This window comes from Ursus arctos, unplaced genomic scaffold, assembly GCF_023065955.2.
Source record: "Ursus arctos isolate Adak ecotype North America unplaced genomic scaffold, UrsArc2.0 scaffold_14, whole genome shotgun sequence".
NCBI classification, from domain to species: domain Eukaryota; kingdom Metazoa; phylum Chordata; class Mammalia; order Carnivora; family Ursidae; genus Ursus; species Ursus arctos.
This window is the reverse complement of record NW_026622808.1, coordinates 15,704,962-15,718,602: the sequence shown is the minus strand read 5'-3', so window position 1 is coordinate 15,718,602 and position 13,641 is coordinate 15,704,962. Positions and strand designations below refer to the sequence as shown.

Sequence of the window (13,641 nt, the reverse complement as noted above, 5' to 3'; positions counted from 1 at the left end):
CACTCAAAAAGTTTCCCCGTTAACCCGAGAGTACCGTGGACCTGGGTCTAGGGCCGTAATTGCAAACACACTTGAGGAAATTCATTTGATTACTCATCAGCACCAGGATCCTGAATCCAGGCCTGTGGTTTTAAAACAGGTGGGTGAATTCAGACTTGCTTAGATGACATTAGGGGAATCCGTGGGAAATTCAAGCTCCTCTTCAATTAATTTCAGGTACAGGGGGCTTTAATCCCAAGTTTTTTTGTTTTTGTTTTTTTAAAGATTTTTTTATTTTATTATTTGACAGAGATAGAGACAGCCAGCGAGAGAGGGAACACAAGCAGGGGGAGTGGGAGAGGAAGAAGCAGGCTCATAGCGGAGGAGCCTGATGTGGGGCTCGATCCCATAACGCCGGGATCACGCCCTGAGCCGAAGGCAGACGCTTAGCCGCTGTGCCACCCAGGCGGCCCGATCCCAAGTTTTTTTATTTCAAACATACTTGATGCCTACCGGTCTCCACATCCTTTACCTTAGCTAACGTGAGAGGTATCCCAGTCCTACAATTTCAGTTCGTCTTAAAGAAAGGCAACCTTGTCTCTCTTTATGGGCACTTCAGGCTTTGAGACCTGTCATTTCAAACACACTCAAGGAACCCAGACCCATGTTCATTTACACATGGGCACTGGTGGAAACCAGCGAACAACCACCGGCTTTCTGAACTTGCACATTTCTTGTGGCTCCCCCGAGGGCCCGGGGTCTCGCAGACGGCTGCTGTGGGTGGTGAATGCCAGCTCACTCTTTCCCTTTTGCCTGGAGAGCATCACTCAGTGCTTTTGCAAACATATCTCCGTGGCACGTACCTCTCCGCTCTGGAGTTAAACCTGGCGGTCATTTCTGAAGCACGAGCCAGGCATCCACCTGGTGTCCCGGTGGAGGACTTGCGGGGGACTGCAGTGTGTTTAGGCTGGTGTTGGGCTAGGCTTGGAGCAGGGGGGCGGGGGGCAGGGGAGACGAGCGAGGGAGCCCCCAGCCCAGCCAGGGTTTCCAGGCTAACTCATCACTTTCGTCTGCCTCTCTCTGGCCCAGACAGAACAAGAGACAGGCGGAACGGGGCTCTGGGACAGCCCACCCAGCCCAGGCCCAGGCCCTCCCTGACTGGCCAGGCTCTCTCCCCTCTCCCCACAGGGGCCCTGCAGATTGAGAGCAGTGAGGAGACGGACCAAGGCAAATATGAGTGCGTGGCTACCAACAGTGCCGGCGTGCGCTATTCCTCACCCGCCAACCTCTACGTGCGAGGTAGGGAACGCCGTATCCAGGTCAAAGGCAGGGACCCGTCCTGTCCTGTTCCCCCTCCCTCCTTGGGCTCACAGCCTCCGGGCTCCCCTGTTCCCTGCAGACCCGAGCAGGAGGGCCCCCCACCCCCTGGTCACAGCAGGACCTTGGGTGAGGCGGCACCCCTCTCTGGACCTCAGTTTCTTTACCTCTAAAATGGGGGCTGCTTACACCCCCCGGCCCCATGCCTGTGACAGATACCCCGTGGGCTGCAGGACTTGGTGGGGAGGCAGGAGGGAACGGGGCAGGGCCAAGGGGGTCAGTCTTGGGCCCACAGGGCTGGGGGAGCCTGCAGGCCACTGCCCCGCCCGCCCGCCCGCCCGCCCATCCGAGTCGGCTTCTGTGGTGTGTCGTGCCGTGCCCCCCCTTGCTGTGTGCTTGCTTTGCTTCTCCAAACTCCGTGGCCTCTCGTAGCTCCCTGCTTCACCCCCCCCCCAGCGCCCTCAATCTGAGAGCTGGGGGGGGGTCTTTGAGGCCGCCCCCCGCCGGCCCCTGCACCTCCGGCTGTCCCAGAGCCCGGTGCTCGTTGTCTCCTAGTCACCCTCAGGAAAGGACTCGTTCCGGCCCAAGCGAGGCCGAGGCCACGGCAGGCACGCAGGCCTGGGGCTTGGCACCCCATCAGGCTGCGGCAGGCACGGCACGCCAGCGAGGCCTGTCGCTCTCGTCATGCCCGGAAGCCCGGGTCCTTGCCCCAGTGCCCCCCCGCCCCCGCCCCCCAAGGCAGCCCTGGGGAGCGTCTACACAGACTTCCTTCTCGGTCCCTTGGTGTCCCCTCAGAGGCGCCGGGGGGCTCCCCTTGTCCCCAGAGACCTGGGTTGACCCCTCTCATTCCTGTGTTGGTTCTCTTCAGTTCTTCTAGAAATTTTAATCTGCCTCCTCCTCCTCCATTCGCTCTCCTCCCTCTCCCGCCTCCCAGTGGCTGTTTCTTATCAGATTCTTGGTAGAAACAGCTTCTGCTGCCAGGAAACAGGGCCCCCTTCAAGCCCCAGGCTGCCCTGATTGGCTCTGTATACTTGACTGCACCCACACTTCTCCGGGCCTCAGTTTCCCCCGCGCGAGGCACCACGCCCCCGCCGTTTTCCAGCTGGGAGGCGGGGCAGCTCCTTCCTCCCCCACAGACCCTGCCTGCTTGGTCCCCACCAGGCACAGCCCCACCGGCCCCGAAGCAGCTCCTTGGTTCTGCACTTTGGGTTTGACATCTTGTTTCTGAGGAGGAGGCCACGTGGAGGGGGGGGGAACGGGGGCGCGGGCGCGAGGGTGGGCAGGGGGCACACACCGATCCACTGCCACGGCACCTCTGGTGAGTTATAGCGCGTCCGTGACTCCAGCTGACTGGTCTTCGTCTAACCTGCTTATTTCTCTGCAAACACGTGGGATGGGGGTTTGTAAGTCTGGCAGGGTTCAAGGAGAGAGCGTGGACAGCAGGCATGGGGTGGGGGGGAGGCCTCTAGCGAGGGTGCGACGAGGGAGGGGGACCCCCGTGTCCTCAGCCCCCTGGAGGTGGGGTCCCCAGCATGAGCCTCTGATCTTTTGGGGGTCCAACCTCCCAGTCTTTGCCTGGGTCTCAGACGCTCCAGAAATGAATTTAAAAAAAAAAAAAAAAAAAACGTGGAAGACGATTGTAATATGTCAAGAAAAAAAAAGGTCATTGCTGTTCTTTTTTATTTTTTAATTTTAATTTTTTTTTTTGGTTTAAAGAAAAAAACAACAAACTATTGCAGCTTTTAGCCTTGGGAAGTCCTCTTTTTACTCTCTGTATCTCCCCTATTTTTTCTCTTCTCCCCATGTCATTGTGTTCTGCATCAAACCCCCTTTACATCCCTCAGAGCTTCGAGAAGGTTGGTGTGTTTTTTTCTTTTTTACTTTCTTTACCCACATTTTTACATTCTGAAAGTGACACACACACACACGACACACACACAGACACGCACACGCGCGCACACACAGACACGCACATGGAAAACAAGAGCAAAAGAACTAATAAATAAATAAAGAAATAAATAAAGAAATAAATGACGGAATACGAATAGTCAGCACAAAGCGAACAAAACAAAACAAAAAACCGCCAAGCGAGAGCAAAAACCCAGAAAGACACGAAAATTTCAGCTGCGCCCAGCCCGGCCTAGGGCCGGCCGCACACATGCGATGCTTGCATTGTGGTCGCCTCTATGCATCCGTTGGTAATGTTGTTGCTAAGTTTTTTGCACTCCTCGTCGTCATGGTAACTTGGGCCTGATGCATGCCGGGAGAATGTAAAAATTTCTCTGCATGCCACTCTTGTCGGTTTGGTTTGGTGAATTCCCAGCGCCTTCTGTTGGAGTGTTTCTCGTCTCCTGTTCTGTTTTTCTCCTTTGGTTTCCTTTGTATTTCTTTCTTTCTTTTATTTAATAATTATTACTATGATTTTGGTTTTGTTTTGTTTTTGGGGGGAAAAAACCGATCAGTTCGTTTTTTTTTCCCCCTCCCATCCCCGTTCACCCGGTCCCCTTCTACCCCAAAGCGTTTCGTCTTTGGTTCTGTCTCGTGTTTCCGTGCTATTTGGTTTCAGTTTCTTGGGCTGAGCTGTTCTGTGGTTGTTCTTCCCAAACGCATTGTGATTTAAAAGCCAGTGTTCCTGTCCCAGCTACCATCCAGGAGGGCGGTAGGGGTCCCACAGCTGGGATGCTGGGGCAGAAAGTGACCGCCCGGGTGCAAGGGCACAAGGGAGGTGACATAGACAGATGGTGGGGTGTGTGGGGAGAGCAGCCCCATTTGCCTGGCCTTGCTGGCCAGCCCCCTCTTCCCCAGAGCTGGCGCCTCAGCCCCGCAGTGCAGCCATGTTGGAAGGGGGCTTAAGCAGGCATGTTCCCGTCTTTCTGCCTCAGCATGAGACCACCTCCCACTCCCCCAAACGACCCAGAGAACAGGCACTCGAAGCGCAGCTAAATGGGCAACCAGCCTTTCGAGGTGTTGGTCACGAGAGCCGCAGTCCAAGTTGAGAAGTGGCTGCCTTACGTTGGATGACACGTGCTTGGCACCTAGACAGCTCTCAAGATGGCAGCTGGTGTGATGCCTTTGGCATCCTGGCTGGGCACAAATACAAAACTGTCAGAAAATGTAGCATGACTGACTTTGGAAGAAATATGCAGGCAGTTAGCCCACCCTTCAGTGCTATGCCTCCGCCTCCCAGGCGACGTTGGCCACTCCCTCCACCCCCTCACCTGCTCTGGCCCCAGTCACAGGCGTCTCGTCCAGCAGCACAGCACGGTCACTTTCTGAGTACCTAAGCATCAGAACTGTGGAATTCTGGAGAAGACCCAGGGGAACTTTGGACGTAGCCTCTCTCCCCGGTTCTCCCACTGCCTGCCTCTGCCTCTCTTTCTCTCTCTCTTTCTCTCTCTCCCTCTCTCTCCCTCCCTTTCTCTCTCTTTCTCTGTCTCCACCCTCCCTCCCCCATCAAAGTGTCTCTCTCACTCCTGCAAACCTTTGGAGATTCAGAGATGCACGCTCCCATTTTCTGCTCCCTCCCTAAAAAAAGGCAAGCCCTTGAGAATACTACTCCAACCCCAAATTAAAAAAAAAAAAAAAGTTCATTTAGATTTCTAGCCCCCGGACCCTCAGCTGACTACCCAATGTAGGTGGTAGAGGAGAGGCCAGCCTGTTGGGGCCACTGTTTTTCCCCTCTTGTCCCTCACCTTCCTTCCCTAATCTCCCACTTCTTGGGAAGTCTGGGGCCAAGTTGGCAAGAGGACTTTAGAAGCAGTAAGAGGAGATGGCTTTCTCCTGTCTCCTTTTTAACCCAGGGTGAGAGCTGCCAGGCCGACCCCCAGAGGAGCTCCAAAACATAGAGGAGAGGTCTCCCAGCCCCTCCACCAAAACCGGGTCGCAGTGAATTGGAGCTGAGAGGTGGCCGAGGGTCTTGGGCTCCGGCCCACCTGGATTCAAACCCCGCCTCTGCCCCTCCCTGGCTGTGTGACCCTGGGCTAGTCACCTGATCTCTTGGGGCCCCATTTCTGCATCTGCGCAAGAAGGGTCGTCCCTGCATTAGCTCACAGGGGAGTTGGGAGGATTCCATTGAGCTAATCCACGCCCAGGTGCCCCATGCGGCGCACGGCGTATAAGCGATCACTAGTGGGATAGTTGTGGAGCAAGAAGGAAAGAGTCCGAGCAGTCACTTCCCTTCTTTGGGGACCTCGTCTGGGCCATTACGTACTCCACAGATCCGTGGTTTGAGTGAGGTGGCTACGGCAAACTGCTCTGCAAAGAGTTGCAGGGCAGAAGTGAATTCATTTGCTCAGATCTCATTTTCGCTGGTGCTTTTTCTGAACCCATCCCATGATTTCATTTTCTCCTGGTCCCAACCCAATTCCTGTGAGATTAGTGGCTGCCCTAGAGTCACATCTTTCATCTTGCCCCCCTGTCATTCTGCCAGGGAGTTCGGTGGCCACAGAGTCCGAACAGGCGAACAACAGGCCCAGCTTGGGTGCTGAGTTACCTTGCACAGAAGCACCAGCCCCCCAGAAGGGGGGGCACCTGGCACGTTCGGCCCTGAGAGCTACAAGCCATTACGTTGTTGCTGGGCAGCCTGGCCCAAGAGCCGGCTGCCAGGAGTCCCTACCCCCAGCTGAACTCCTTTAATTCCCCCGTCACCAGCTTCTGCTGACCTCGGGTGGTTCGGGGGGCGGGCTGTTCAGTCGCGGCCCTTCTCCTCTTGAAACGGATCTCTGAGATGCTAAGGGCCGACGTCAAAACCGAGCCCAGTGTTTAATACAGCTGGTGATGCCACTTCCAGGACTCCCCTGGGGAAGAGGCAGCTCAGGCTTTTGACAAAGGGGGTAGCTGATCAGGTTACATTCTCCCTGGCTGTTCCTTTTCTCCTTTGTCTCTTTAACGTTGTAAGGCTTTAGGGTCTCGCTTTCGGGGCTAAAGGTGGCGCCTTTACCACTGGTCCAGCGACCTAGCATCATTGATGCACAGGACCCAGTTAAATGATGTGTCACCCACCTGAGGGTGTGAGAGCTGCGGGGAGAGCTCGCAGCGAGCCGGAGGCATGGGGAAGAGCCGTCTGCCTTCCAGGGACTCAGGATGCCTTTAGGGTTTGGGAGGAGGTCAGATGGGGCTGGGATACTTTAGTGACAAGTCTCGAATCCTGAGCTCAGGAACGGGACTCGATGCCCAATGCCTATGGTGGGTCTAGATTGCCCCGATTTCCGGGTGTTCCCCGGAACCGTCTCTGTGACCCGTCCCCAGGCCTTTGCAGATCAAACCATGCCATGGGATTTGTATGGGACAGATGGTTTTTAAAATTAACTCTCTGACACCCAAGCCATGTCAAATTGGCGGGTATGACCGCTAGGCGTTCTCCTTACTTCCAGCCCCACCCCCACCCCCAAACAGGAGTAGATACAGATATTGGGCCCGGAATTGCCCCCCAACACTCCCGTATCTCCAGAAAGATTTGCACTGGGGTGTGTTGGTGAGCTCCCCAGTTCCTGCTGATCATACCTGGCCGTGCCTCCCCCTGCCCTGCCCCCAATGCGCCTGACATGACCCTGACAGGACCCAGCCCTTTTCCTCATCCTACCCTCATCCCAAGGGGAGAGGGGGCTCCAGGTGGGGCGGCAGGGAGGGGGCGTTCTGCAGGAACACTGAGCTCTAGAACCTCTCGCCTGCTGCCTGCCTCACACCCCTTGCATTGCTGTTTCCTCTGTTCTGGGGCGGGAGGGGGAGGGGAATATTAGATTACACCTTGTCATTTGGAAAGCCCCACGTCTCTGGCGGCCACAGCGAAGGGGGGATGAGGAAGAGTCATTCGATTGGCAAGATGTCATCCCATTTTCTGCTAGAACCAAAAAAAAAGGGGGGGCAAGAGAGAAGGTACCAAAAAAGGAAAAAAGGAGAATAAAATTAGTATCGATAGTGCAGCAAAATGTCCAGCTAAAAATGCTAGCAACTTGCCGAGGCCGCTGGTCAGCCCATGGGCCGGGGTCCAGCCAGGTCCCTCCAGGCCTTGCACGCTATCTTGATGGCGGAGGGAGCTGGCGGTGGGAGGGCGGAGGCGGGATGGTGGAAAGGGGGCAGGAGCAGGAAGATGCCCAAGGCAGGCCACGGGGCAGTACCCCTCCTCCCTGGGCCACAGGCTGGGGTTCAACGGAGGGGCTGAGAACCGGGCTTTGGAGTCAGGCTCGGACCCCCTCCCTTCCCTGGACAGGTGTAATCTAAGCTTCAGTGAGCCCGTGGGGGCTGCAGAACTTCTTGGCATCTCTCCCCCATCCTCCCCACCTGCATCCTCATTTTGGAGTCTGGAGGAGCACCCAGCAGCTCCTCTTACCCCAAAATGCCAGGCAGAGCTCCCCCTCCCTCCCTTGGAGCTGCGGCTTGCCGAATCGTTGAGATGTCTGACACTGTCGAGTTCCCTACCTAGTGCTTCAACCAGATCACCTCACTTTTGAGTTTCCCCTCACCCCTCCCCACCCTTTCTCCCCTGAACCCCCTCCCCCTTTTGGTTTTTGAGTTTCTGCCTCTTCCTGCCTGGGGGAGGGGTCGTCTCCCGGTTGCTTTGACGGTTTTTGAGTTGTTTTTCCATGTGAATCGGGGTTTGAAGCAACCCACCCCCCCCAACCTGCCACCCCCCACCGCCCACCCTCCTGACCCCCTCACCCATGCGGGTCCTCCCCGCTGGGACCCCCGGCTACTCGGTGACGAGAAGAGCTGGAAACGAGAGCCAGCTGGAGCGTGCTGAGGACCAAGGCTGGTGTGGTCCCCTTATAACCTGCCTGGACCCTCCATTCAGGTCGGTAATTGGGGGCGGGGGTCCCGCGGGGCCACTCCGTCCTGTGGGCTCTGCACCCACCTTACTTTCTAACCTGCACCTCAAGCTTGCAGCCAGGGGTGGAAAGATGTGGGTGGGTGTCAGCACCAAACTGGGCAGAACACAGCGTCAGCCACCCGCCCTTGCTAGCCGGGAGGTTGCCCGGAGGCCTAATGAGACCCCCAGGGGGGTCTGAACCACCTAGTGCCAATGGGTATGATCCCCCCCAAACTCGCGGCAAACCAGCCCTCTTTGCACAGCACACACTTAGAAGCAGATGAGGTGAATGAGAAAGCAGGTAGGCAAAGTTTCTCGGCTGTCAGCTTTTACAGTATGTTGGCAGTTCCATTTAACTGATGGCTGCTGGCCATGGTCAGGATTGTGAGCACTAAAATTACAGTTGTTGATAAATGCCCTTCCACATTTAACTGACTTATAATTAACAATCCTATACCACAGATCTTTGACATATTCAAGATAGACGTTTGTCCCTGCTTCTGAAAAAAGTTGGAGGTATCTTCCAGATCTCCTCAAGTGGAGGTATTTTAAGATAAGTTCAGATGTGAACAGGGTCTCTGGGGCAAGATGTTGAACCCTATTACACAGGGATAAATTTGGCTAATAATTAAATAAATATTTAATATTTATTGCCTTTGATATTCCAATAATCCATTTCTGTATGGGTATCTTACTAATGGCTTCTGGACATTTGTTATAATGACCGCTGGATAGTATTCAACTGGTGGTCACTGGTTATTATTCAGTTGATAGGTAGATATAGGTGATGGGGTACTTTTGTCCTCTTTGCTGTCCCCAGAAGGTAAAGACACATGAGTTTGAAAGAGCCAGGTGCCAAGAAGAGACACTTGGCTATAATCCTTGCTACTTGCCATGGCGAGAGAAGACTCTCTCTACCTGAGAGGCAGGGACCAGGCAGTCCTGGCTTTGAGCTCTGGCCCCACCACTTCCCTGGTGTCTTCGGCTAGCCCTGTCACATCTCTGAGCTTCCACTGCCTCATGCACAAGATGGGCAGTACACCTATTTGCCACACCAAATTGGAAGTTACGAATAAAGGGATATGGGATTCTACAGAAATCCTGTTTCCTTTTTAACTAAACTCCCATGGCCTTCTGAGCATGTCCCCAATTACCCCCATTTCACAGATGAAGAAATCGAGGCGCCTAAGGGATCCTCCCAAGGCCCATGGGGCTTATTCGACTACATCAGCTCTCCCGCCTCTGCCTGGAGAGGTTTTCTGTGAGACTCTGAGGTCGTGAGGAAAGGCCTTGCTCTGTGCTCAGCGTGTCTGAGACGAGGGTTGTTCGTCCAGCCCTCAGCCAGGGGCAGGGTGTCCCCGAGAAGTGGGGCTGGGCTGGTTTGCCCCGAAGGTGCTTCTTCTGTGAGGATCTCACCCCCGTGGCCACCTCGAGCCCGCAGCCGGGGTTCTCGAGTGCTGGGTGGGGAGGCCAGACCCTGTGTTCTGCCGCGGGCGGGGGGCACCTCCCTGGGGAAGTCACAGCCCTCCTCCCTTTCAGACCCCGATTTTCAGCCCCACACATTCCATGTCTTTTTGATTTTTTTTTTTGTTTTTGGTTTTGGTTTTTTTTGGTGTTTTTTTTTTTTTCTTTTTGCTTTTGGGTGTTTTGTTTCAGAGGGGATTTTTGTTTGGTTGGTTTTTTGGATTTTTCCTTTTTTTCCACTTTATGTTTTCATTTGTTCCTCCTGGTTTTGTTTTGGACGTCGATGCCGTTTTCTGTCCTTGATTAATTAGCTCCCCCACGCTCATCCCCCATCGTGTTCCGTTTCCATGACAACGCAGCGTCGGGCATCCCACTCGTGCCTCGCTGTGGATGCCGGCGGCTGGCCTGGACCGCGTCCGCTGGCTGGCCAGACCCCATTCTCCCCCAACTCCCCCCACCCTCCACCCAGCCCTGCCAGAAAGCCACCCCCCATCCCAGTGCCCTGCCCCGCCCCTCACCCCCAGTCTGTCTGCATGGCCCCTCTGTCTTCCCCCCCTGCACCCCCACTCCTCCCCTCCAGCAATACCTTCCACTTCCTCCATCCCGTCTCCAACGTGACACTGGACTTTTCGTGGGGCTTCCTTTTCCGAAGGGCTGCTGCTTCTTTGCCCTGCCTTCCACCCCCATGGAGCCCCCCCCCCTCTGCCTCCAGCTATCCGGATTCAGGGAGCAAGGGTTGGGATTTCCAGCTTAGAAGCCAGGCTGGAAGAGCAGGGTTTCCGGGCGGCTTCCCTTTGTCCCCTGGAGCCCCCTCCTCTGTAAGGCAACCAGACCCCCCGACAGCCACCCCCCTACCAACAGCATGTGGAATCAGAGGCAGGTCGGGGTGCCAAAAGTCATCTTGCGGCCCTCTTGAGCCTTGTTGAGTCTCCAGTCTGTCATCTCTATAGTTTGCGGGACAAGACTCCTTGACCCGCCCAAGGCTGGGGACGCACCCATGCGGCTTCTCGAGGCCCCAGGGTTTTAGCCAGGGTCACCCTCTTTCTGGCTCGAAGGATCTCCTAGCTCATCCCAGGTCCCTCCCGCTGCAGTTTAACATCTCCCGTGGAGCAGCCTCGCCTTGTGGAAGTTCAGGTGCCATTAGGGTCCGCCCCTCCCCTCCCACCCCCGAAACCTGTCCAGCTTCCGAAAATGGAGCCCCCGAAATGCATCCTGCTGCCTTCACGGTCTGTGAGATTGGGACAGAAGGCTGCACCCGCTTCCCCGCTGAGAAACGCACAGAACATGTCCCTGTTTTTTCAACGTTCAAGCTCATTCCCTCGTTTTATTATTATTATTATTATTATTATTAATTAATTAATATCCTATTTATGATTCTGCCAGGGCTGTGATGTGACAATGTGATGTGTCACATTGGGTCACATCCGCTAGAATTAATATGCAGCATTGAAGTGGGCCCCCTCCTCCCTCCTTCTCTGTCTCTGCCCCCCTCTCTCTGGGCCTGTCTTCCTGTTCTCTCTCTCCCATGGCTCCTCTCTCTCTCTTCTCCGGCACCCATGAGTGTGCACTGAAGGCCCCTGAAACTCAGGCCTCTTCCCTTGCATTATCTCTCTCTCTGTCTCTGTCCCTCCTTCTGCCTCTCTCTCTTTCTCTCTCTCTCTCTCTTTCTCTCAACCAACGTATCTTGCATGCTGTTTGTGATTCTGAGAGCTGCATCTATCAATGGAAACTTGTCAGATCCGACAGAAGCTTTTAGAAGGGTTTCTAAACCCAAAAACCACAAAAATTTCATTAGAGTTTCTCATCTTTTCCTCGAGGGCCCCCGGGAAGTGGGCAGGGCCCCTGAGTCACCAGAGGGGACGAGGGTCGGGGGCCGAGATCCCGGCCCCCTCTGCCTCCTGGCGCCATCAGATTCCGTGACCTCCCCGCTCCCCGTCCGACTTCCCTAGAGCCCCCCAGCCCCACTCCCGACACCTGCAGCCGCGATCTTCCGAAGCTCCCCACTTGGGAGAGCGGGTGGAGGGGCTGCTCCCCGAAGCCACATCTGTCAGCAAAGATGAGAAACAGCTGATAAATTTTTGTGTTCGTAACTGTGCTGTGACCAGCCACTCTGGTCTCTGAAACCCTGTTGCTATGAAATAATGCTTCATGTCTCTTTTTATTATATATCGATATATCTCTCTATATATTGTTTGTGAAGTACCTTCCTTTGAAGTTTTGGTTTCTTTGTGTTGGAATTTGATTTTTTAATTTGGTTTTTTTGTTTTCTTTTCATTTGGAAGGAAAAAAAATTTTCAGCTGGGGGAAGGAAACAGCCCTGTTTATATTTAAATTGTTTTCCACTTTTTTTTTCCTTTTTTTCTTTCTTTCTTTCCTTCCTTCCTTTCTTTCTTTCTTCCTGCTTTTCTTTCTTTTTCCCCTCTCATCCCGTCTCCCCGCCCCCCAACCCTGCACCCCCTCCCCCCCCGCCGCCGCCCACCCCCAGTCCGCCGCGTGGCTCCGCGATTCTCCATCTTGCCCATGAGCCACGAGATCATGCCAGGTGGCAACGTGAACATCACCTGTGTGGCCGTGGGCTCGCCCATGCCGTACGTCAAGTGGATGCAAGGGGCCGAAGACCTGACGCCCGAAGACGACATGCCCGTGGGTCGGAATGTGCTAGAGCTCACAGACGTCAAGGACTCCGCCAACTACACGTGCGTGGCCATGTCCAGCCTGGGTGTCATCGAGGCCGTGGCCCAGATCACAGTGAAATGTAAGCAGGGTCCATGGGGCCCGGGAAGACAGGTCACCTCTTGACTTCCCCTCCCGCCCCTGGCACAGGTTGGGGGGTACAGGTGGAAAAGCTCTGAGTTTCCATGCTGGCTGTGGTCACTTGTGGCTGCAAAGGGGACAGTTGTTTCATGAACAGATACTTATTGGTTACGCGTTATTCTGGGCCCGGCCCTTTGGAGCAAGCCATGGTCCCTTTCTGCCGCATGTAGAGTCCAGCGTGAGAGACACCCACGTAGCCAGGCAGCTGTGATACAGCCCGATGGGGATTGTGACGGGGATCACGCGGCACTGTTCAGACCCCCCCAGAGTAAAGGTCTTACCTCCCAGGAAAGTTAGGTCAGAGAAAGATTAAAAGTTGAAAAGGAATGAGGCAGAGACGATGGAGAACGCTTCTAAGGGAAGGAAACAGCTTGTGCAGGCTCAGAGAGATGGGGCCGGGACAGAGGACTATAGATTCTCCTGACGTCTCAAGTTTGTGGTGAGATTCAGAGGAAGGTGCCTCCAAATATTTTTTCTAGGTTTAGAACAGGGGCCAGCAAACTACGGCCTGCAGGCTGGATCTGGCCCTTCACTTGTTTTTGTAAATAAAGTTTTATTGGCACACAGCCACACCCATTCACCCGTGTCTTGTCTGAGGCAACTTTTGGGCAACAGGGGCAGAGCTGAGTACTCTCAACGAAGACTTCCTGGCCTACGAAGCTGAAAATATTTCCTGTAGAGCCCTTCGCAAGCAGAGTTTGCCAAGCCCTGTCCTCGGGCCATAGAAAGTGTCAGCGCCAGCTGGTTGTTTGGTCCTTTTCCTGAGGGATCGACTTTCTCTTGGGGCCTCTGTGGCGTAAGAACTTGGGACAAGTGGGAGAGAAAGTCGTGGTTATTCAGGTGCCAGGGACACAGCTGTGAACAAGACTCTGGTCCCTGCTAAGCGCTGGGCAAGGGCGCCGCTAGCCAGGGTGGTGTGGGCGGCTTTAAGGAATGCGAAGGAGCTGGCCATGTGGTCCTCTGGGGATGGAGCATTTCAGGTATAGGGAACAGCAGGTGTGACATGGGAACACACAGTATGGCTGAGCAGAGTGAACCACAGAGACAGGGACAGACTTCTTGGATTCTTAAAAATAAGTATTTTTCTTGAAGAGCAGATTGATTTTTTTTTTTTAAGTCACTATCTTCAGCTTTACGGGCCATCTAGTCTCTGCGACAGCCCCTGCAGCCCCGCAGCTCTGCCCTCGTAGCTCAGAAGCAGCCCTGCAAATCGTAGGCACGGCTGCGTCCCAATAAAACTTTATTTATAAAAACAGGTGCTG

The 13,641-nt window shown here is 54.7% G+C and overlaps 1 protein-coding gene across 4 annotated transcripts in view; it reads left to right on the top strand.

The window, feature by feature from the left end:
- The window catches only part of PTPRS (protein tyrosine phosphatase receptor type S), a 96,696-nt gene that overhangs the window by 54,010 nt on the left and 29,045 nt on the right, over window positions 1-13,641 (top strand). For all 4 annotated transcript variants that reach the window (XM_057311443.1, XM_057311442.1, XM_057311444.1 and 1 more), the window contains exons 6-7: window positions 1,168-1,278; window positions 12,051-12,320. In XM_057311443.1, coding sequence (XP_057167426.1) covers window positions 1,168-1,278; window positions 12,051-12,320 — 381 coding nt within the window. The remainder of the gene's footprint in view (window positions 1-1,167; window positions 1,279-12,050; window positions 12,321-13,641) is intronic.